We start from the raw sequence: 22564 nt of genomic DNA on the forward strand, positions 1-22564 counted from the left end.
GTCCATGTGCTATAAGTTAGAGTACGAGCGTACACATACTTAAGCGGCCACCCCCCCAGCAAATAATTTAGCCCATACATTTTCATATAAATTGTAAATACCACACTTACATTCATGTAGAGATTGTAAACACCATACTTGCATTCATATCGATTGTAAACACCACATTTCTATCCTTATAAATTGTAACACACACTTGTATTCATGTAGATTGTAAACACCACACTTGCATTCATGTCGATTGTAAACACCACACGTCAATCCCTGTGAATTGTAACACCACACTTTTAATTACATAGATTGTAAACACCACACTTGTTACCAAACGCTTCAGCGTGGTATTAAGAGTTTGTTTTCAGGGGTGGGTGATACCAAGATGGGAAATGGATGCACATATGGGGTTAATTCCTTGAATTGCAATATAGAGGGTTCAGGCTGAAATACAATATATAGTGTTTTCATGTTTCGTCTGATATTTCTGTGGTATTCTGCTGCTGTAAGTAATGCACGATTTGTTCCGAAATTCAGTATATTGTGTGTATTCCAGGGTTATTCGTTTTTTGCTGAAAACACCCCTATTTTTTAGTGGCAGAGTTTGAATAGTCTCACTCCCACTGGGAAATCTGCATTGTTGCTTGAATGTGAGTTAATTAAACACATTTTCCAGACCGGCGAAAGAGTATGCAACAGCCAATTTTAACAGCCTGTCACGTGATTTTAGTCTGAATGTCAACATGAAGAGGCTAGTCCATTTTACGCAGGAGTAATTGGGAGTAGAATATGTGAGGAATAGTATCAACAGAGATGTGTATAGTGAAAAGTAATATCTATCCTTCATTTACATCTCTGAGCATTTCTGTTTTAGTATATTGGTTTGAAAATGTTGAACTTGCATGATTTGCAATGTGTTTTTTTAATGGGACTCCCCTATTGATCGAATCCCGGGTTTGAACGAGAACGGCACACCACGTGATTCGTTTGAATACAATGCTGATGGCAAACATGCCGTGTTACTGCGGTACTCCACTGACGGGATGACTTACTGCATGCTACAACTTCGCTTGTGATGTTGCTTGTTAGCCATGGATTACATGAATCTTGATTACCAGTCAAATGTTGCTCATTTGACGTTGGTAATCTTTATTTGGAACTGAGTAACTTCCTGGTACTTCGTACTATGATAAAAATCAGTCAACATACATCAAGTTCTCTCAATCGTAGTATTCCATGTGATGTACACCTAATATGCCAAAAATGTTGCTGAACGATTTGAACTGAATAAAAATAGCAGACGAAAATTTGTTTACAAAATAAAAATACTTCGGTTGCCAATGAAAACCGGTAAAAAACAAGCAATATGTTTTCGGCTGTTATCATGGAAGGGACATGAACGTGAAGCTAACGTCTGTTTATAACTAAAACCGGGCACCTTATACGGGGTTTGCAAAATAACATGGCAGTCATTAGAAGTCACTTTATTTTATTGTTAGGACGTATTCAGCCGTTAAATGTATAATTTCCAATCGTTTTGCGATAGTATTTTCTTGATTGGAAGCAGCATTTACATTTTATTCAAAGTTCAAAGCTGCGTTGGGATTCCGTTGACAGTGGTAACAATGTCGGCGCCGGTGATCTCTTACCAGTGCGCAACGTAGCCAAAATAAAAGGCATGATCATTTGGGCACTGCTATTACAAGACTTTGGCTGTTGCCATGGTAGCGGTGGGTCAGGATTGTTTTTCCAATTAGTGATGGTACGACCTGCCTGTCAAGTATGAACCGTGACAAAATCAGCCAAGCCAAAAAAAAATCACAGAAGAGTTAAAAAGCCATTCCTGCTGAACAGTTACTCTAACTTCGGGGTCAACTTTCTCATTAATGAAAAAAGATATCAAAAATTCAAATAGTAACTTTTTGCCCACACTCCAGCCGAGTACAATGAGCTATGTCTGAGGTGTTGTATCACAGGGAGTTGGACAAACTTGTGTATTTTAATAAATTATTGAATAATAAAATGTTATATAACTTTTCTTTTACCCCCCTCCCCTTCCTGGTATCTATTTCAAGTATTTTTGTCAGGTTCAAATCGTTCACCAGCATTTTTGGCATGTTAGATGTACATCACATAGAATACTAGGATTGGGAGAACTTAATGTTTGTTGACCACCTGGAATCTGAGTTTTATAAATCTTGAAGGGCTCTCGGAAGATCCACCCGCTGCCTGGACCCGCAGTAAAATCTCCGATTAATATGGAGCCGCAACCATCAACATCGATATACCATGAGGTTTCTGCTGGCGACGTTGCGGCGTTACTCAGTTCCAAATAAAGATTACCAACGCCAAATTAGCAAAATTTAACCGGTAACCAAGACTCAGTCTATCCACGACAAGCAAGCAACATCACAAACGAGGTTGTAGTGTGCAGCTCACGAGTCAGCGACGACCGATTTCAACGAAAGTCATTCCGTCAGTGGAGTACCGCAGTTGCACGGCATGTTTGCCAATGCACAGATCTGTGGAGGAACTTTTAACTTCAACATCAACCGTGTATCGTAGTCGCCCAGTTTAAGTTCTGGTTCTGTCGTGGTCCCAACTAAAGGGCGACAGTCGTCGTGTCGCGTCCTGTTCGATATGGGACTCACAGCGACGTATACAACGCGTGTAAAATGCATTGTTTATTTACATGAAATTCGAACACGCGTTGTGCTACGACCACCGCGCTTAAACATCCACGAGTTATTTATTCGGACAATGACTTAAATTAGACGTCTGATTATTTTATTTTCACACGTACAGCGACACGCGTTCTACACTGACAAGCGTTGCTAGGTCGCAGCACTGTCTTGGAGCATATTAATGGGCAATTGGGTTCCCCGATCTAAATTTCTATCCCGGTTTGTTGCACGTTCTTTTTTTAATATGAAATAATCAAATATGGGACATGTGTATAATAACAGAACCCCACACCCTCCCCGTGGCTTCGCTCGTGAAAGTACGGCAGCAGGATACACCGCATCACTCGTGAAAATAACTTCCATACGCAATGAAAGCCACGGGGAGGGTATCTGTCATAATACTTCATTATCACTGAAAACATTTTTCCCCTGAAATAAATTCCAGTGAATATGCCATTTCCCTCATACTATATTGAGACACAGCGCAGTGAAAATTAGATTCACATGTAATGCTTGAAAACATGTCAGCAAAAATAAATTAAGTGAAATTCTACGTGACTTCATAATAGTTGGAAATGAACACATTACACCCGACCCTACCACTCCATATACAATGTAAACTACACCCCAAAACATCCTTTCACCCACAGTTACTACCGTGTTTCACCAGTGTATTCTATTTGACGTCAGGAGAAATTGAAATAAACAAATTAATTATAATTTCAGCCTCCAGTTTACCACTGATTAAATAAACTACCTCGTCTTTATGTCAACTTGCAGTTATTCGTTGCCTACATCAGTGACTTCAAAATATATGTTTCAATCCCAGGAATTTCACTCGCTGTTAATTGCATGGGAGTGGCAGTCTTTAATGAATTTCTATTGTCATGTCAATTTCTTGCGATTACTCGAACATTAAGCTGTAACCACATACCGCCTAGGTGCTGTAATTAAATCCTGGTGTAAGCACCATATGAACTATGAACAATGCATGTGAAGCCAGCTGTGGGGTATATTCAATCCTATAGATTTCTCATTGTTTGGTAACTATTTGTTGCAAATGCAACAAAAATCAATATAAAAAATATTACCCACACAGTATTCTACAGGTTACTTGTATTTATATAGAGGTTGTATCACTACATTTGTGTTCATGTAGAAATTGTATTTATATAGAGATTTTAAACAACACACTTATATATAGGTCGTTGTCACATGCAACGTAATATTATCGTAATTGGTATAGTACAGGTGTGATGGTTCAAATACCAAATTGGCAACAGTAACAGAAAGACTTCCCTGGCGGTGATGATAAAATACGAACACGGAGCCAACAGATGAGGTTTCAACTGGTACTGGTATTATTATACTCTGCAAACATCAAGTACAATAACGCGGTAAAACTCCACTACTCCAATAACTAGATACTTAAACTCCAATGCAATTCAACGAGATCTCCGATCTGATCTCAGTGCTTAACAACTCCCCTATATATACCCACACTGTCTATAAATAGACCATTACATCAGCATACATAATGAGTCTGGAATCACACTTTTATTCATTCATAAATTGTACACAACACACCAGTATTCATATAGATTGTTAACACCACACTTGTATTTATATAAACTGTGAACATCACACTTGCATTTATATAGAGATTGTTAACACAACACTTGTGCATTTATATAGATTGTAAACACCACACTTGTATTTATATAGAGATTGTAAACATCTCACTTGTATCTATATAAAGATTGTAAACACCACACTTGTATTTATAAAGAGATTGTAAACACCCAACTTGTATTTATAGAGATTGTAAACATCACACTTGTATTTATATAGAGATTGTAAACATCTCACTTGCATTTATATATATTGTAAACACCACACTTGTATTTATATAGAGATTGTAAACATCTCACTTGTATTCATATAGAGATTGTAAACATCTCACTTGCATTTATATAGAGATTGTAAACATCTCACTTGTATCTATATAAAGATTGTAAACACCACACTTGTATTTATATAGAGATTGTAAACATCTCACTTGTATTCATATAGAGATTGTAAACATCTCACTTGCATTTATAAAGAGATTGTAAACACCACACTTGCATTTATATAGAGATTGTAAACATCTCACTTGCATTTATAAAGAGATTGTAAACATCTCACTTGTATCTATATAAAGATTGTAAACACCACACTTGCATTTATATACAGATTGTAAACACAACACTTGCATTTATATAGAGATTGTTAACACAACATTTGTATTTTTAGAGATTTTAAACATCTCACTTGTATTTATATAAAGATTGTAAACACCACACTTGTATGTATATGGAGATTGTAAACACCACACTTGCATTTATATAGAGATTGTAAACACAACACTTGTATTTATATAGAGATTGTAAACATCTCACTTGTATTCATATAGAGATTGTAAACACCACACTTGCATTTATATAGAGATTGTAAACACAACACTTGCATTTATATAGAGATTGTTAACACAACATTTGTATTTTTAGAGATTTTAAACATCTCACTTGTATTTATATAAAGATTGTAAACACCACACTTGTATGTATATGGAGATTGTAAACACCACACTTGCATTTATATAGAGATTGTAAACACAACACTTGTATTTATATGGTGATTGTAAACATCTCACTTGTATTCATATAGAGATTGTAAACACCACACTTGCATTTATATAGAGATTGTAAACACAACACTTGCATTTATATAGAGATTGTTAACACAACACTTGTATTTATAGAGATTGTAAACATCTCACTTGTATTTATATGAAGATTGTAAACACCACACTTTTATTTATATGGAGATTGTAAACATCTCGCTTGCATTTATATAGAGATTGTAAACACCACACTTGTATTTATATAGAGATTGTAAACACCACACTTGTATTTATATAGAGATTGTAAACATCTCACTTGTATAGAGATTGTAAACACCACACTTGTATTTATATAGAGATTGTAAACACCACACTTGCATTTATATAGAGATTGTAAACACCACACTTGCATTTATATAGAGATTGTAAACACAACACTTGTATTTATATGGTGATTGTAAACATCTCACTTGTATTCATATAGAGATTGTAAACACCACACTTGCATTTATATAGAGATTGTAAACACAACACTTGCATTTATATAGAGATTGTTAACACAACACTTGTATTTATAGAGATTGTAAACATCTCACTTGTATTTATATGAAGATTGTAAACACCACACTTTTATTTATATGGAGATTGTAAACATCTCGCTTGCATTTATATAGAGATTGTAAACACCACACTTGTATTTATATAGAGATTGTAAACACCACACTTGTATTTATATAGAGATTGTAAACATCTCACTTGTATAGAGATTGTAAACACCACACTTGTATTTATATAGAGATTGTAAACACCACACTTGCATTTATATAGAGATTGTAAACACCACACTTGCATTTATATAGAGATTGTAAACACAACACTTGTATTTATATGGTGATTGTAAACATCTCACTTGTATTCATATAGAGATTGTAAACACCACACTTGCATTTATATAGAGATTGTTAACACAACACTTGTATTTATAGAGATTGTAAACATCTCACTTGTATTTATATGAAGATTGTAAACACCACACTTTTATTTATATGGAGATTGTAAACATCTCGCTTGCATTTATATAGAGATTGTAAACACCACACTTGTATTTATATAGAGATTGTAAACACCACACTTGTATTTATATAGAGATTGTAAACATCTCACTTGTATAGAGATTGTAAACACCACACTTGTATTTATATAGAGATTGTAAACACCACACTTGCATTTATATAGAGATTGTAAACACCACACTTGCATTTATATAGAGATTGTAAACACAACACTTGTATTTATATGGTGATTGTAAACATCTCACTTGTATTCATATAGAGATTGTAAACACCACACTTGCATTTATATAGAGATTGTAAACACAACACTTGCATTTATATAGAGATTGTTAACACAACACTTGTATTTATAGAGATTGTAAACATCTCACTTGTATTTATATGAAGATTGTAAACACCACACTTTTATTTATATGGAGATTGTAAACATCTCGCTTGCATTTATATAGAGATTGTAAACACCACACTTGTATTTATATAGAGATTGTAAACACCACACTTGTATTTATATAGAGATTGTAAACATCTCACTTGTATAGAGATTGTAAACACCACACTTGTATTTATATAGAGATTGTAAACACCACACTTGCATTTATATAGAGATTGTAAACACCACACTTGCATTTATATAGAGATTGTAAACACAACACTTGTATTTATATAGAGATTGTAAACATCTCACTTCTATTCATATAGAAATTGTAAACATCACACTTGCATTTATATAGATTGTTAACACAACACTTGTGTTTATATAGATTGTTAACACAACACTTGTATTTATATAGATTAACACAACACTTGTATTTATATAGATTGTTAACACCACACTTGTATTTATATAGATTGTTAACACCACACTTGTATTTATATAGAACACTGCACTTGTATTCAAAGATTGTAAACACTAGACTTGCATGGTCACCCACATCAGTGGAATTAATAATAACATTGCCGATTCTTTATCCCGATTGCAGCTACAGAGATTCCGTTCATTGGCACCACAAGCAACAAAATACCCAGTCAACACAAGGGACTACATCAAGCAACTCCAACATCTGCTGCCATAGGTAACCTCGAAGAAAAAGCCAAATACTACGCCTATCACTCTCTGGCCGTCTCGACACGGCGAACATATGCTGCAGGTCAGTCTCGGTATTTCAAGTTTTGTCTCGCTCATGGCATTCCGAGTCTACCTATCACTCAACACTCTGCAACATTATTCGTTACATATCTTGCATCGACTGGGCTAGTCTACAACACCCTAAAACTGTACCTGACTGCCACCCTCGACATGCACATCGAAGCAGGACATGTCAATGATATATCTGAGTGGAACACTCTACACCGCACCTTACAAGGAATCAAGCAACATCACAGCGTGCCTACTCGCCAACGACTTCCTGTTACTATTGGTATACTTCGGAAACTGAAAAACGCCCTCCGTGCATCTCATTCTCTTCACCCTATCGACCAACTTATGATGTGGTCAGCATTCACCATCGCGTTTTTCATCTTTCTTAGAGTAAGCAAATTCACTGCCTCTTCTCCAACATATTACAACACAGCTACAACCCTACTCCATGCAGATATACACATCGATGACAATCTCTGTGGGCTCAATGTTCACATAAAGGCATCAAAGACTGATCCTTTTCGGCAGGGTCAAACCATTGTCATCGCTGCTTCTGATTCATCAGTATGTGCGGTACGTGCATATCACCGTTATTCTGCAAACACCTCTCACTTGCGACAAAGTCCTGCATTTCAATTCACCAACGGTGACTACCTAACCCGCCAGAAGCTCACACATGTGGTGTACCTAATATCACCCAATTCACTAGCCATAGTTTTCGAAGCGGAGCTGCCACCACCGCTGCAGCTGCAGGAATTCCGGATTGGTTAATCAAATGCCTTGGACGATGGAAGAGTGATGCCTACCAAACCTACATTAAGACGCCAATGAAAACTCTTCACAAAGTACCCAGAATCATGGTACAACATTACTTTTTTTTTTGGCTTTGTGCAACGTTTTACTCGCATTCGTAATTCACTTTATTATTATGTTATTCATTAATTTTAAAAAAGCATTTAACTTGACTTTGTGCATCGTTTTACTCGGATTTGTAATTCTTTATTATTTATGCATTTGCTGAGCACATGCCTTACACTTTTGCGTTATCGTCGCATTTAAACCACTTTTGCTCTTGTCATAATTTGATTTTTATTCTTATTTTGTTTTGGGTAGCCTCCATGCTACCACCTCATCAAAGCAAATTAAATCTTGCTTGCATGACTTTTCTAACACAATCATGCTCTTTGTTTTCTATGCGTAATTTGGGGGCTGTCACTGCAGCATACACAGCCTTGCTTGGGTACCACGGTGTTCTTGCCGCAGTGTTAGTCTAAATTGTGACTCGTACTGTGGCAACAACTCTTACGACGCCTACTTGTGAGGTTGCCGTAGTGACCACCAACACTCAGGTACCACGTTGTTCATGTCATGATGCAATTCAAATCTGCGAATTGCATCATGGGGTCAGCCGCTATGACGCCTGCACGTGAGGGTGTGATGCTCCCCCCATACCTACCTACACACATCCTTGTCTCTGTGTCATTTATTTTGGTCTCACCCCACTTGATTTAACTACTGTAGTCCCATCAGTGTTAATAGAGATTTTTAACACCTTACTTATGAATATATAGGTCGTAAACACCACGGAACTGTGCACATCACCTCTCGCCTTAAATCAGTCTTTGTGTAGGCCCAATAGACAAGAACATGTTCTCTTGACAGACATTGATAACGCCGTTGAATCTTCATTCATGTGGCCAAGCCAGAGGAAGAGAAATATAGCAAGTTCATAAAAAAACACGTGTGGAGACTATATAGTTTATAAAATCTTGTACAATTTTATTTAATGCTTGACATCACATACATTACATGGTTGCACTGTGTAAAGTAACTTTTTTAAGGGTGGCCTACCTAACACACTTTTGTCAGACATTATGGAAAGCAAATGATTATTCGAAAGCTTGAAGTGAACACATGGAGTACCCAAAGTAATTATGATTTTGTTTCTAAAATCGTGTATAATTTAGGTCAAATATGTCCACTAGTCAGGGTTTAATACTATGGGGAAACCACAAAGTCATTGTTTCCATGGGAAACTCTTTTTACTTTCGCTCAGAAAAACTTAAATATTTTGTACTTCTTTTAAAACGATGATTTTTTCACAATCCAAGGCACTCTCCAAGGTTTTGATCTGACAAAAATGCACACTAAATATCTCAATGATTAGCATCACTAGCTTAGAAATAAAATATTCATTAGCATCCCCAGCTTAGTATCATAATAAAATATTTGTTAGCATCCCTAGCTTAGTAATAACTTTTTTTTAGCATTCCTAGCTTGGTAATAAAAGATTATTAGCTTCCCTAGGTTAGTAATAAAATATTTGTTGTTGCATGTCTACTTTTTGCACATTCAGTTTAGTTTATCCAAGTCAGTTGAGAAATATCCTATATAAATGTCGCAGCAGCTAGTGGTTGTCATAACAACATTGTTTGTTCACATAGAATTTCAACAAATGGTGCACGACATCCACCGCCTTTTATTACATTATTGTGACAAAATTTTGAGAAAAATTTGAGATCAAAGAAAGTTTAGAATGAGCAGCTGATAGAATTGAAGGTATGAAATAACAAGCCATGCATGGCACAGTCCCCGTTAGTTATCAAATTTGAAATAGTTAGTTTTGTTTATATTAATATACTAGTAGCTGGAATAATAAAAATGTCAGGAATATGATTATGATGATTGTTTAATATTAAAATGATTGACATTTGTATCTGATCGTCAAACGAGTATTGAGAGATATTGCTCTGGAACAGCGTTAAATAAAAAACAAAATCCTTTTTGAATGAGAATCTGTTTGTGCCAATCACATTTTTGTGTGTGAAAGTTATTGTAATTTAATGCTTAATGTTTAAAATGATTAAATATATGACCCTGTAATTTGCAGGCCTGCATGCCTGCGAAAAACGACCATGGAGCTGAAAATGGAGAGTGATTAGGAACGCAATACTATAAAAAAAAACAGTATATAATCTGAAAAATGATTTTGGTGTCAAAATACACCATTCATAATTACTTGCATGACGTATCACAAAATAACCTGGGAAAAACTAACAATAAAAATTATCAGAAAATTGAGTTTTAAGTATAAAGAAACCTCAATCTACAATGTAGGTATTATGGGTATATATTAGGTCAATCCTGATATAATGAACCCCAGCCCATGAATTGCCGAATTTGTACAAGGATTATGTTAATAGCTAGTTAGTTTCTATAAAAAATATAAAAAACTGAAAATTAAAGCTGAAAGTTAAAATTATACATCATGTAGGTGAGGCACACTGTCTATTGTGTTTCCTCAATACCAAGTTTTATGTCTACATTGAATGATGCATAAGGGAGTCCTCATTTGATAACTGATGGGGAGGGAGGGGGCTGCATGAATTTGTAGTAAAAATACATTTGAAAGAAATGTGTGGATACTATATATATATATATATATATATATATGTATGCATTAAATATTTGCCACACCTATACTCAATTTCAAAAGAGTAACCTTTTACATAATGCAAAGTTACACTGTCATAATTTTTAAACAAACTAAGCTGTTGATGTTGAAGAAAGGTTGGAGATACTGAGACTTAAAAAAAGCGAAGAGAAAAAGAAAATGTCCATGACGATTTCATAATTTAAAATAATTGGGAAAATGTGAGTGATAAGTTGTCATCCGACATATGGGAATAAAATATTTGCACAATACCAAATGCATTCAGCCCTCCCCTTAGATTCCAAATGGGTGACCCCCTTACACATCAATGAACACTTCAGCATCGCAGAGACGTAGGTGTACAAGACACATGTATATTGTCCATACAGAAAATGGACACATGTAATGGCGAGCTGTTTTCAGATTACGAAAATCTTATTTTACGACATCAAAATTAAGAAATTTACAACATGATTGAGTGATAATACCGGTATACCAATAGCGTTCATTATAAATGACGTCAGTAAGGATTACGTAATGTGATTAATTATTCGTCATGTCATATTTAAACCGAACAAACAAATGAGTAAACAAAAACTTGATTAGTGACAGCTATATTTATAAATGTTTTGATGTGGAAATAACTTATCAATAATTTATTCAGGTAAAAAACAACTTTTAGATTCAGAACAAATCACTGAAAGGCCACAGTGATGTCTCACAGTTGGAGATGAGTTTGCACATGTCTTTTACTTATGATGTTTCATGTGCTAAATGGCACTCTATATACATCAGTTTCATTTTTAGTAAAATCTTGTCGTCATGACAAATGCTAATGTTTGATAACACTCTGTATTTACAATCATTATTTTAAAAATTTGTAAATCTGCAGACAAACAAAAGTACACATTGCTGAATCAAATTTTGTTCAATATATTATGTGAATGTTTGATTGGGTGCTGCTTTATAAATATTCATATAACAATACGACAGAAACGTGACAAAAGTGCTCACTAAAAGACATGGAATGTGCATGACCCTGAAATGTCACACATCCTGGTACTTGGCATGACCCCAAAAGGTCACACATCCTGGTACTTTATGTGCCCCCACACATGATCATTTACAGGGACAGATTTACTATCAATGTGAGTTTTGATTATATTTATGAAAAAACAGTTTAACAAAAAGTAGGAGACAGAATATTGGAATTTAAAGCCTAAAAAAGACAACATTTCTCTCAAAATGTTCCAGGATTGATGACCTGATGGGGTTATGCATAATGTCAGCTGTAAAATTTGCGACATACAAGTACAATATTACCATATTTGCTCTATTGAGGGTTTCCATATCCTAACAAGGTCATGCATGTTGAGTGACAAAGAACGCTTTCCTGTCATACTGACAGCATTGTCATAGCATGTGAGATTACTTACAGACGTTTTTATTATTTCTTTGTATATTTATGACTTATTTGCCATGGACATTGATGTCAATTTTTTATAAACATACAGCTAGAGGAATAGCTGAATAATGAATAGAAGAAGAATATTGACATGCACCAGTAATCTAAAGATGATGCTTCATTCAGAACTGATTTTGTTACAATAATAAAAAACAACAATTTTAAATAGATTGCATGGAAAACCATAACAATATACAAAATGTAGCCTTTTTTCAAACATACCGTATTCGACCGCGTTAGCGCCCAGGGGCCTCAACTCAGAAAATCACGATTTTTTAGGGGTGGGCGCTTACCCGAGCACCCCCCTCGAAAAAGAGTGCAAATGAAAAATTGTATTCATCAAGTGACAGATTACGTCTTTGAGGGAAATCAAATTACGAAATTAGTTGAGTCGTCATTGATTTTCACAATGAAGGAACAGAAATGATCACAAAAAATATGCACATTTTATTACAATATTAATTACGTACCACCAGAATTTACGAAATTAAAAACATTTGAGTCTGTTGGAACACAGTCGAAGTCAAAATTGTCATATTATCTCCACTGACAAAGGTGTTGGATCGTAGGCAAACTCTCGATGAAAATCACTTTCCGCCATGATGCATTAGCAGATTTCACCTGCAGCGGCGTCCTTTGACCTAATGGGTCAAGTTGGTTATTAACCAATCACAATGCAATGGAAATTCCCGAAGACTTTCCGGTAACGCAATGCCGAAAGTGAATTATCGATGTCCAAGTACGATCTGTTGGAATTGATTTCAGCGAATAAACGACATAGTTTTTCCAAAAAACTAGTAACTAGCCATTTTTGAGAGGTAAACTGAATATGGCATGAAATATTTACCGCATTTTACTTGTATTAACAGGTCATTGTCGAAGCGTAGGTTAGGCACGGTTACCGTGTTCTACGCATTCACAACATGTTCACAGCGATCGATATCCACGCTGTATCATATAAAAACGATTACCAAGATTCGTTACGCAAGACCAAGTTTTAAATTAGTTGCATTTTGAAGGGGTGGGCGCTTTGCCGAATGTGACCCCAAATATAAAAATTGCGCAAAAGTGGGGGGTGGGCATTTGCCCAGGCATGGGCGCTAACGCGGTCGAGTACGGTAACTTGGCAGTCATGGCTTAGTGTTTAAAATTGCTAAATGAATGAACACTCAACACATGCACTTATACTGTAGAAAGTAGAACATGATCTGTTACAGGCTGAACCAAAGTATTGCAAGATGCTAGAAATGGTCTGTTGGTAGAGTAATGTAAAAGAACACATTATCTAAATGATAAAACTGTGAATTTAAAACCCACTGAACATGCCTGAAATGCTAAATCAGCGATAGAGGTGAAACATGTGCTCAAAACAAGTCATATTTCACAGATCCAGTATATAACACATGCAACTGTTGGTTAACATGCAAGATAGGTTTCTAAAGAGCAAATACAGTATACAACTTTAAAATGCAAATACAAAATTTCTAAATGTTATGTTGCCCACCAATGAAATGCAACATAAAATCCACCTTGTTTTCACATTGGTGGCCGCAACTATTGCACTGAAATGGATGTTGGTTTCCATGACAACCCATATGTATAATAAACATGACGTTATCACTAAATGTGATACCGCAGTGCTGGCAGTGCCAAGATTTGGTTAGTGTTGATGATGACGAGGTCACAGACTTTCGTGAGCATGGCCTAATAGCTAATGGCTGCTTATCTACACGGGTTTTGGAATTGTTTTCCCCTTGACCTGAATCTTCTTTATCTCTGTTCACTTTACTTGAAATCACTTCAATACTATCTTGCCAAAATATTGTTGCTGCTTGGTTTGATTCTCTGGGTAGCAGCCTTTGGCTAGCACCAGATAAATCTGAAGTAGCTTGGTTAGTTTGCTCTTTGTTGGTTTTGTCATCCATTGCTTTGTTTTCTCTCACCACGTCTCTGAAGAATCCATGTAGTAAACTTGCCTTTCTCTTTTTGCTCCCGCTAAGTTGTCCCCCAGTTTCCCCAACCTGAGTGGCTTCCAAACTAGGCTTTACAGATGCAGTATTTGAGATAGGTACTGTTGTTGGGTCATCCTGTCTTTGTAGCATTTGTTCAATGCAGTTCAAACTTGATGAGTTCAGTGAAGAATCCATGCTGCTCTCCTGAGTAGCATCTGATCCATCATTGTTCTCCTGGCTACGGTTACTATGGTTATCAGCCTCTCTATCTATAACATTTGTATTTAATGTGAGTGAGCATATGTTTGAAATCATAAGCTGATTATCATCAGATGCTCCTTCTTCTTGTTTTGTAACAAGTTCAATGTCATTTCCTCGACCAGGAGGGCAACCAGTAGATTGATTCATGATCCTGGCTGTAGCAGAATGCGGATGGGATGGATATGATCGCTGTCCAGCCCTCTGCTGTCTCATTTCTATTGGCGGCATCCCAGGAACTATTCTCCCATCATTTAGCACTACCCAATTGGGCTCACTTTGTTGAGTATTGACTACAACAGCTTGGGAGGAGGGTAACATTTCAGGAAAGAATCCGGGTGGGCCATCAGCTGATTCTGTGGGTCTGGACAGTGAGGAAGGGCCATGTTGGTCTCTGAGAAACCCAATGCTTTGTTCAAGTCGAGTGACCTGAGCAGGGTGCATAACTTCAGGCACTTTTGCAGGTGGGTTGATTGGTGGTACTGGTGGCGTTGCTTTCTCTCGAGTGTGCTTCTGTTTATGCTTCTGTAATGAGCTTGAGAATGAACAACGGAATCCACAGATGTTGCAAATGTATGGTTTGTCACCTTTGAAGTGGCTGGCAAAATGACGTTCTAACTTGTCTTGCGTGGGGAACACCACATTACACTTGCTACAGACGAGGGCAGAACTGTGAGTTTTGGCGTGCGATCTCATCGTCTGCATGCGACTGAAACGTTTACCACATACTGGACACTCGTGTGGTTTCTCACCACTATGCATACGCCGATGTAGAACCAAAGTATACTGACGAGTGAAGCTCTGGCCGCATTCTTCACACTGGAACGGTTTCTCACCAGTATGAACTCGCAGGTGTACTGTCAGATTGTACTGTCGGGTGAACGACTGATTGCAAAGTTCACACCGAAACGGGCGACTGTGGCCGAGTTCATGAACCCTCCAGTACGATCTTCGAGCAAATGTTTTTCCACAGTAGGAGCATTTATATTGGCTGTCGTTCTCGTGCGTCTGTTTGTGTATTGTCAAATTTAAATGACTATTGAAGACTTTGCTACATATATCACAGGAGAAGATTTCTAGCTGACCCTCTTCTGATGAACTCTGACCCAATACAGGAACTGTCTGAGCATCAAGTTCCATGTTGCACCTAGAGAATAAAATAAACAAAATACTGAGTGAAAATATGGGTGTTATATCATGCTATTAGTTTTACTACTATAGTAGTGGTATTAAATCATTGAATGACATAATGGAAAAAAGGTGTAGGTATATGCTTTTCAAGTATTGGTCTTTTTATTGCTAGTTTTCTTTTTAACATTTTAAATTTGTTTAAGTTTTGTACTCTTGTTCATTGGACTATATCGGCCTGTATTGTGTACGTTCCAAACAAAACATCCAAACGCATGTTCTTATCGAGATTGTAGCACTAGCAGTTGTCAATTCTTACTTGTGTAGAAGAAATTTGTCTAATTGTTTTCTGTCCTGTACTGTATATTGTGCGATAAATACATTGTGTAGGTCATTTGAATAAACCACAATTATTTATGACGATGCACTGTTTTGTGCAAGCATAGAACTAAATAAATAATTCCATGATGCAAGTAAGAAAACTGCTTTCAAAAGATTGCATGAGCATTGAACAACGTGATTCAATAAGTCCTTTCAAATTGGATAATACCATAATGCATGATGTTAGTTTACGGAATTAACACCTTCAGTTGAAATGATAACAGCTGTGTACTAAGTAAACAACTGGGCAGACTGAGAAAATTACATTTCCCATGATGCACTGGTGCAATCCCTGGGATTTTGGAGCCACACTTTAAGGAATTGACAAGGGTATTTCTCCCAGTTTCTATTCATAACATTAATCAGAGAGCTGTAGAGAGCGAAAAAAAAAGCATTTTAAATCTCATGGTTTTGGGTTTGTTTTAATCTTCTTTTAGCTCTATGGTTTTAATTGTGCAAAAAATTCATTTTGTGTATTCGCTATGTTTTTTTTTTATAACCTTATGGTATCAAATATACATCGCCAACACTGATACCATTGGACTGGGGTTGGATGCAAGCCGACCACAAGGTCCACATCGAGATCGCCGAGGCCAATACGCTAGTACTGACAATAAGTAATTATGTATTTGTTTCACAAAAGACAATAAGAACAATGGTTTCACGCACTGCGCCAGCCCATGGAAGGTAACATTAACAGGACAGGGCTTTGTTAATTTCGTGTATTGAAACAAATAGTCTATGCAGACGGTTTTTATGAACTAGCAAATTGTTTGTTATATGTTGTAGCATTGTCTAATCATGATCGCTCGGCCACAAACACGCATAGCTCAGTCTCATTCAAAACCAAACAAAAACACCCTCTGATGAAAACTGAACGGTCATGGATTCGGGGAGGTACATCGTACTAGAACGATGAACTGGGAGCCGAGTTGCCGATTTCTCCAGTCTCCGTCGATCCAAAGAAGCCATGGGTCATTCCAGTTTTTATCCACACCCCCCCTACGGATGGATATTAAGGTTAAGACACCCTATGGATTCAAATCCACCATTCAGGTGTCGGATTTTTGTTAACTAACACACCCCCTGGAAACTACTGATTTGACGTGTATGGATGGGTATGTGAAAAAATTATACCCCTCGGATACACACAAAAACAGAACCCCTCGGAAAAAAAGCAGTGTGACTTGCAAGTGGCCTACTTGGGTCTTCTAATTATAAAAAAGAAATTGGTGAATTGGGATGGTATGTTGCGAAGAGCAGTGCAGTTAGAAGGAGTCAATGATTTTTTTGGAGAGGGGGGGTCTGCACAACTAGAGTGATGTTATAATATGATGACGTCACCTAGAGGGATGTGTGTGTCCCACATTGTTTTGTGCACCTGATTTGCAAATCGGTCCGAAAATTAGTTGAATGACTTTTGTCATTGGTGTTGATTTTTTTTTTATTGTGATATGTCTCTAGTAATTGCAATCATGTAGAAGTACGTTCAACTGAATGGTCAGGTAATTTGCAGACTGATTCACAAATCATATGTATGAGGCAATATGGCGCTCAGTGTAAATGCAAAAATATACATCTAGAGTGCATATATACATGTAGAGTGTTATATAATAACATTTTTTTATTGCTCACAATTTGCTTTATACATAAAAGCAAGCAAGGTCTAATGACTATTGGTAAAACTTTAATACACAGGTTTACTGCTTTGGATTTAATGTCACAAAAACATTAATTTAAAGTTGTATATATTATGTTTTATATTTAGTTGAAAGCCCTTTGTAAATAGGTTAGTTTGACCCCTTAACTAAATCCAAAAACAAAATCCAGGACAACATCTATGGGTTTTGCCTGAAAAATGGCCAAGTTATTTAAGTTAGGAAAACAACTTAAATCCCATGATGCAACAGTGAGTAACTTACCAACATTGGCCTGTGGAGTCTGGCTGCACATTAAAAGCGTAAACTAATGAAAATAAATGTTATAACACAGCGAAACTTAGCGAAAAAGTATTGTGATAACAGTAGAACCTGCCAGCAGTACAAAAGTTCATAGTTTATTTACAATGTTGAATTGAGACTCCCTAAGTTGTTGAAAACTCAAACCAACTGGTTTCAGGCCTTATAATGTATGCTGTAAACATATTTCTGAAAAGAGGAAATGATCAATTTTCAACAAAAATTAAAACATAATACAACTTTAAAACCTAAATGTTCATATGATATGTCAAAAGTTTGATAATTATAATTGTGAACAGTCCTCAATACTTTTGCCCTGAAATATTGAACCATTTTGGTGTGACAAAAGACACAAGTTAACCAATTAATACATAATGTATGTATTTATGTATTGTCAACTTCAGCTAAGGGTAGGCATGGGTAGACACACTATGGACGCATGCGTAGATGACAACTCTCCCGCTTTAAATGTCAGTGCATGAACTCTGGAGGTCATTGCCCATCGTCGCATGTAATTCAAACATGTGGATATCAGTTGAAATGTACATGAATAATGTAATCGAAGTGCGCTGCCCAGAGTTTATTATATTATAGTAAAATTTAAACATTGCGCATGATATGGTATGTTATTGTATGGTTTAAATTGCATATTCATTTCATTTCGAATAAAATAATTCACAATAGGAACATCGATGAAGTATTTAAAATATTTTCCCGACATTCGGTAGACACCTGACTACTATCTTTTTCAATGATTTAAATGCGCACATGTGTAAGTTTGCGTAATTATTACGAATGCAACATTATCAAGTCGGTAATATTGAGATACTCACAGACCCAATACCCCGGGTCAGTACCCTAACAATAGTAAAAATAACTTGAGTTTGCGTAATTATTATGAAAGCAATTACAATGCTGAAATATTAATCAGAGCCGGTACAATATTGTAAACAAAAGTGCGTAATTAGAAAAGCCAGTACAGAGTTGTGTACAAGTTGCGTAATTACAGTACCGTCGGATATCATAACAATTTTACTAGAACGACACGCGAGGCAAGAACGAAAGGGGTTGCTAAGGTAACGTGCCAAACTTCGGTCAACATACACTTGATGTCAGCATCGCAGCGCAGCAAGTTTCGCAAAGAAGTACTTGAATTCAATTGCGCCCAAAATGATGTCGCTGATCACTCAGTTGTCGCGGCGTATGTTGTACCAAATTTTGACTTCGGCTTTTTTTTCTAAGTGCATGTTCTTGTTCACGTAAAATGCGACCTCTCACCAATGTATTAAAACACTTTGAATTTATACTTTGCGTGATTATATTTGGTCTACGCGGAACATTAAACTTTCTAAACATTAATATCTGAGACCATGCATGATGTATATTCACAAAATCATATTTTATATTATGTACGTCTTTCATTCCAAGGCTCAGGCAAATAAAACAAATGTTCTTCTGCTAACTATTATAGACTAGTTTCCAAGCTTTTGACTAAGCAAAATTTATTTAATTTTCCATTTGAAATTTTTGTGATCCTTGTAATTTCCTAGTCCTTTGTGTTCATTCATGGTCTTGACAATAAATGTGAATTGCCGTGCGAGCCTACCATACACGACCGTGTATGTACTAGTAAGGGTGCCTCTACAGGGTAGTTGCGCGTGGAAAAGGTGAGACGCAGTTTTGTATATATGCCACTTGCGCGTACGCCCAAATCAGACTTGTGCATGGCATTCTAATGATAACCTGCGCGCAAACCAGACTTACGCGTGTGAATAAAATAGAGTTAGAATAAAGGGAATGAACGCGAAGCTTTCTAATTATGCCAGCCAGTAAAATACAGAGATTTAAAATATTATAAATAAAATGTATACAAGTGTTGTAATGTCCGATGTAATAGCCACATGTCGAGTTGAGTTTATTTTAATTTATAATGTGAACTATTCATGGATGCCAATGAAATTTGAGAACAACTGAAATGTACAAGTAAGTCAGACTCTTTTAAATGAATGTATCAAGTATACACATGAATTAGTATTTGCCCCAACACATTAGTTTATTCTTTATTCTAAGTTGCGACTGATATGTTTGTGTGGGCTTGATCGACACAGTCGTAGAATAATAAATAAATTTTGTTGGATTAAAACAGTTTGCAAGCAGGGGTACAGCCACGTATGACTGCATGCATTTTAAAAGGGCGTACACCCTCCCCCAGGTCTCTTGGCTGACAGTTTTTTTTTTTACAAACCTACCCCTTGGAAGCTTAAAATTACGACCGCATGGATTCACATCATCTGTGGGGAGTGTGGATAATATGAAAAAAAAAATTAATCAAAAATATGACCCCCCTCGGAATTAAATCATCTGTAGGGGTGTGGATATAGAAAAAAAAATAGTCAAAAAATGACACCTCTCGGAATTGAACCATCCATACTTTTTGTAGAAATATGACCCCTCGGATTTAAACCATCCGTAGGGGGGGTGTGGACAAAAACTGGAATGACCCTATGATGAGCATGTTTTCAAATCGACGCCAATGTAAATTCAAGTCTACTGACATATTCTATCTTTCTTGGAGAGATATACATTACAATTACTGAATTACTTAACACACTAGGAGATAGTTAAAATAACGTTAAATATACTTTACCTTAAAATGATACACAACGCCGAAGAAATATAAACACCCTGGTGGAAAAAACACGTCAACAGACCAGTGGGGGTCAAATCATAACTTACCCGGAAGTAAGGTCGCCCTCGCCGGTGACATAAAATTTGCGTTTGTTTTGTTTTGTTTTGTTTCTTTTTAATTCCACTCGGGTTCATTGTATGCAATCCGTAATGTTGTTCGTCTGCACTGCTAGTATATATACTCCTATGTAATTGGGTTTAGAAATAGGGATGATTATCTCTACTTAAAGCGCGGTGGTCGTCGCGCAGCGCGTGTTCGAATTTCATGTAAATAAACAATGCATTTTACACGCGTTGTATACGTCGCAATGAGTCCCATATCGAACAGGACGCGGCGCGACGACTGCCTCCCTTTAAATGTTTCAGATATTAAAATTCAGATAAAATCTATGAACGGTGTGGATTTATTCAGTTTTTAAACACAGCACCTCCGGTGGTCAAGTATTAACGCCATGGTAACCTCTTTGCTAAGGATGATAGGATTATATTATTCCTGACCCAATATTTCATAAATTATAATTACACCAAATAACAATTACAACTTGTGTGGATTTTGGTAATGCTAAATTACAACGTATGACCACGTCATACATATTTTGATACATCGACAATATTATGTTTGTTTTATACTAATATTTTTGTCACGTACACTTCAAAACTTGAAATATCAGACTAACATTAAAAAAAATACTTCTGTTCGCTTGATTTTGATAATTCTTAACTCCGGAGCAACTGGATGTGTTATTTTGTTACCCTGGGTGACGAAATAGTAGAACTAAATGTGCTGTCTTTTCCGTGAGACCCGGTTTTTAAATGCTCCTTTTCACTGTTTTCTTCTTCTTTCTACAATTTTTCCGTTCAATGAATTTCATGCAGGTATAGAAGTTTTTATATCGATTTGATAGCTGAGACAAATTTGGCTAATCACAATGCAGTAAATCGGCCATTGATTGAAAGAAATTCGCAAAAGGCAATGGCCATTACAAAATTGCTTTAGATCCAATAAAATTGTATTTTTTTTTTATTAAAGTGAAATGATTTAAAATTCAAATGTCTTCCAATGTTTAATACATTTTTCGATATTTGGGTCAACCCTTTAGGCACACTGTAATTCAGACGGCCGCATTTTGGTCAACCCCCACAGACAAACTGTAATTCAGAAAGAGGTATTCGGGTGAACGTCTCAGACACACCGTACCTCACACGACTATATTTGGGTTACCGCCCCCCCCCCTCAAGGCACACTGAAATTCAGAAAGCCGTATTTGGGCGAACTCCTTAGGCACGCTGTAATTCTGATGGCTGTATTTGGGTCTACCCCCTAGGCACACGTATTTGTTTTTTTTCCCATGATAAGTTTGTTGTATTTTTTGACACTGTGTCAAATATTTTTCCCCACGTTCTCTGTACAATTAATTTTCAATTCTGCTAATGCCCCTCCCCCAATATTTCTAATTCAAACAAGACTATCCGGTAGTAGCAAAAGAATTTGCCCTGATATTTCAGTGTATGTGCAACAAGTGTACAAAACTGTATTGTCTGTGCTGTGCCATCTTCACTAGCCAATGTCTAAGTTTACTCGGCCAAGCCTCGTGTAGAGGCCTATAGGTCGAAGACACGGGACCGTGCGATTCGAACGATGCTGCTGTGCAGGGAAACATTTCTGATTACAACCCTTGCATGATGGTTAGGGGTGCATTAGTCATGGTATCAGAGGTCACAACATTATCAGGTGTTACAAAGGCTGGAG

General features: G+C 36.5%; 1 protein-coding gene across 1 annotated transcript; it reads right to left on the reverse strand.

The window, feature by feature from the left end:
* Window positions 1–9306: 9306 nt before the first annotated feature.
* On the reverse strand, window positions 9307–20848 carry LOC102804832 (uncharacterized). The gene is made up of 2 exons (XM_006821802.3): window positions 20774–20848; window positions 9307–15806 (listed from the first exon to the last, which is right to left on the reverse strand). The coding sequence occupies exon 2, from the start codon at window positions 15797–15799 to the stop codon at window positions 13934–13936; it is 1866 nt and encodes a 621-aa protein (XP_006821865.1). The 5' UTR covers window positions 15800–15806; window positions 20774–20848; the 3' UTR covers window positions 9307–13933.
* Window positions 20849–22564: the final 1716 nt, after the last annotated feature.

This window comes from Saccoglossus kowalevskii, chromosome 22 (assembly GCF_978046115.1).
Source record: "Saccoglossus kowalevskii chromosome 22, keSacKowa6.1, whole genome shotgun sequence".
NCBI lineage: Eukaryota > Metazoa > Hemichordata > Enteropneusta > Harrimaniidae > Saccoglossus > Saccoglossus kowalevskii.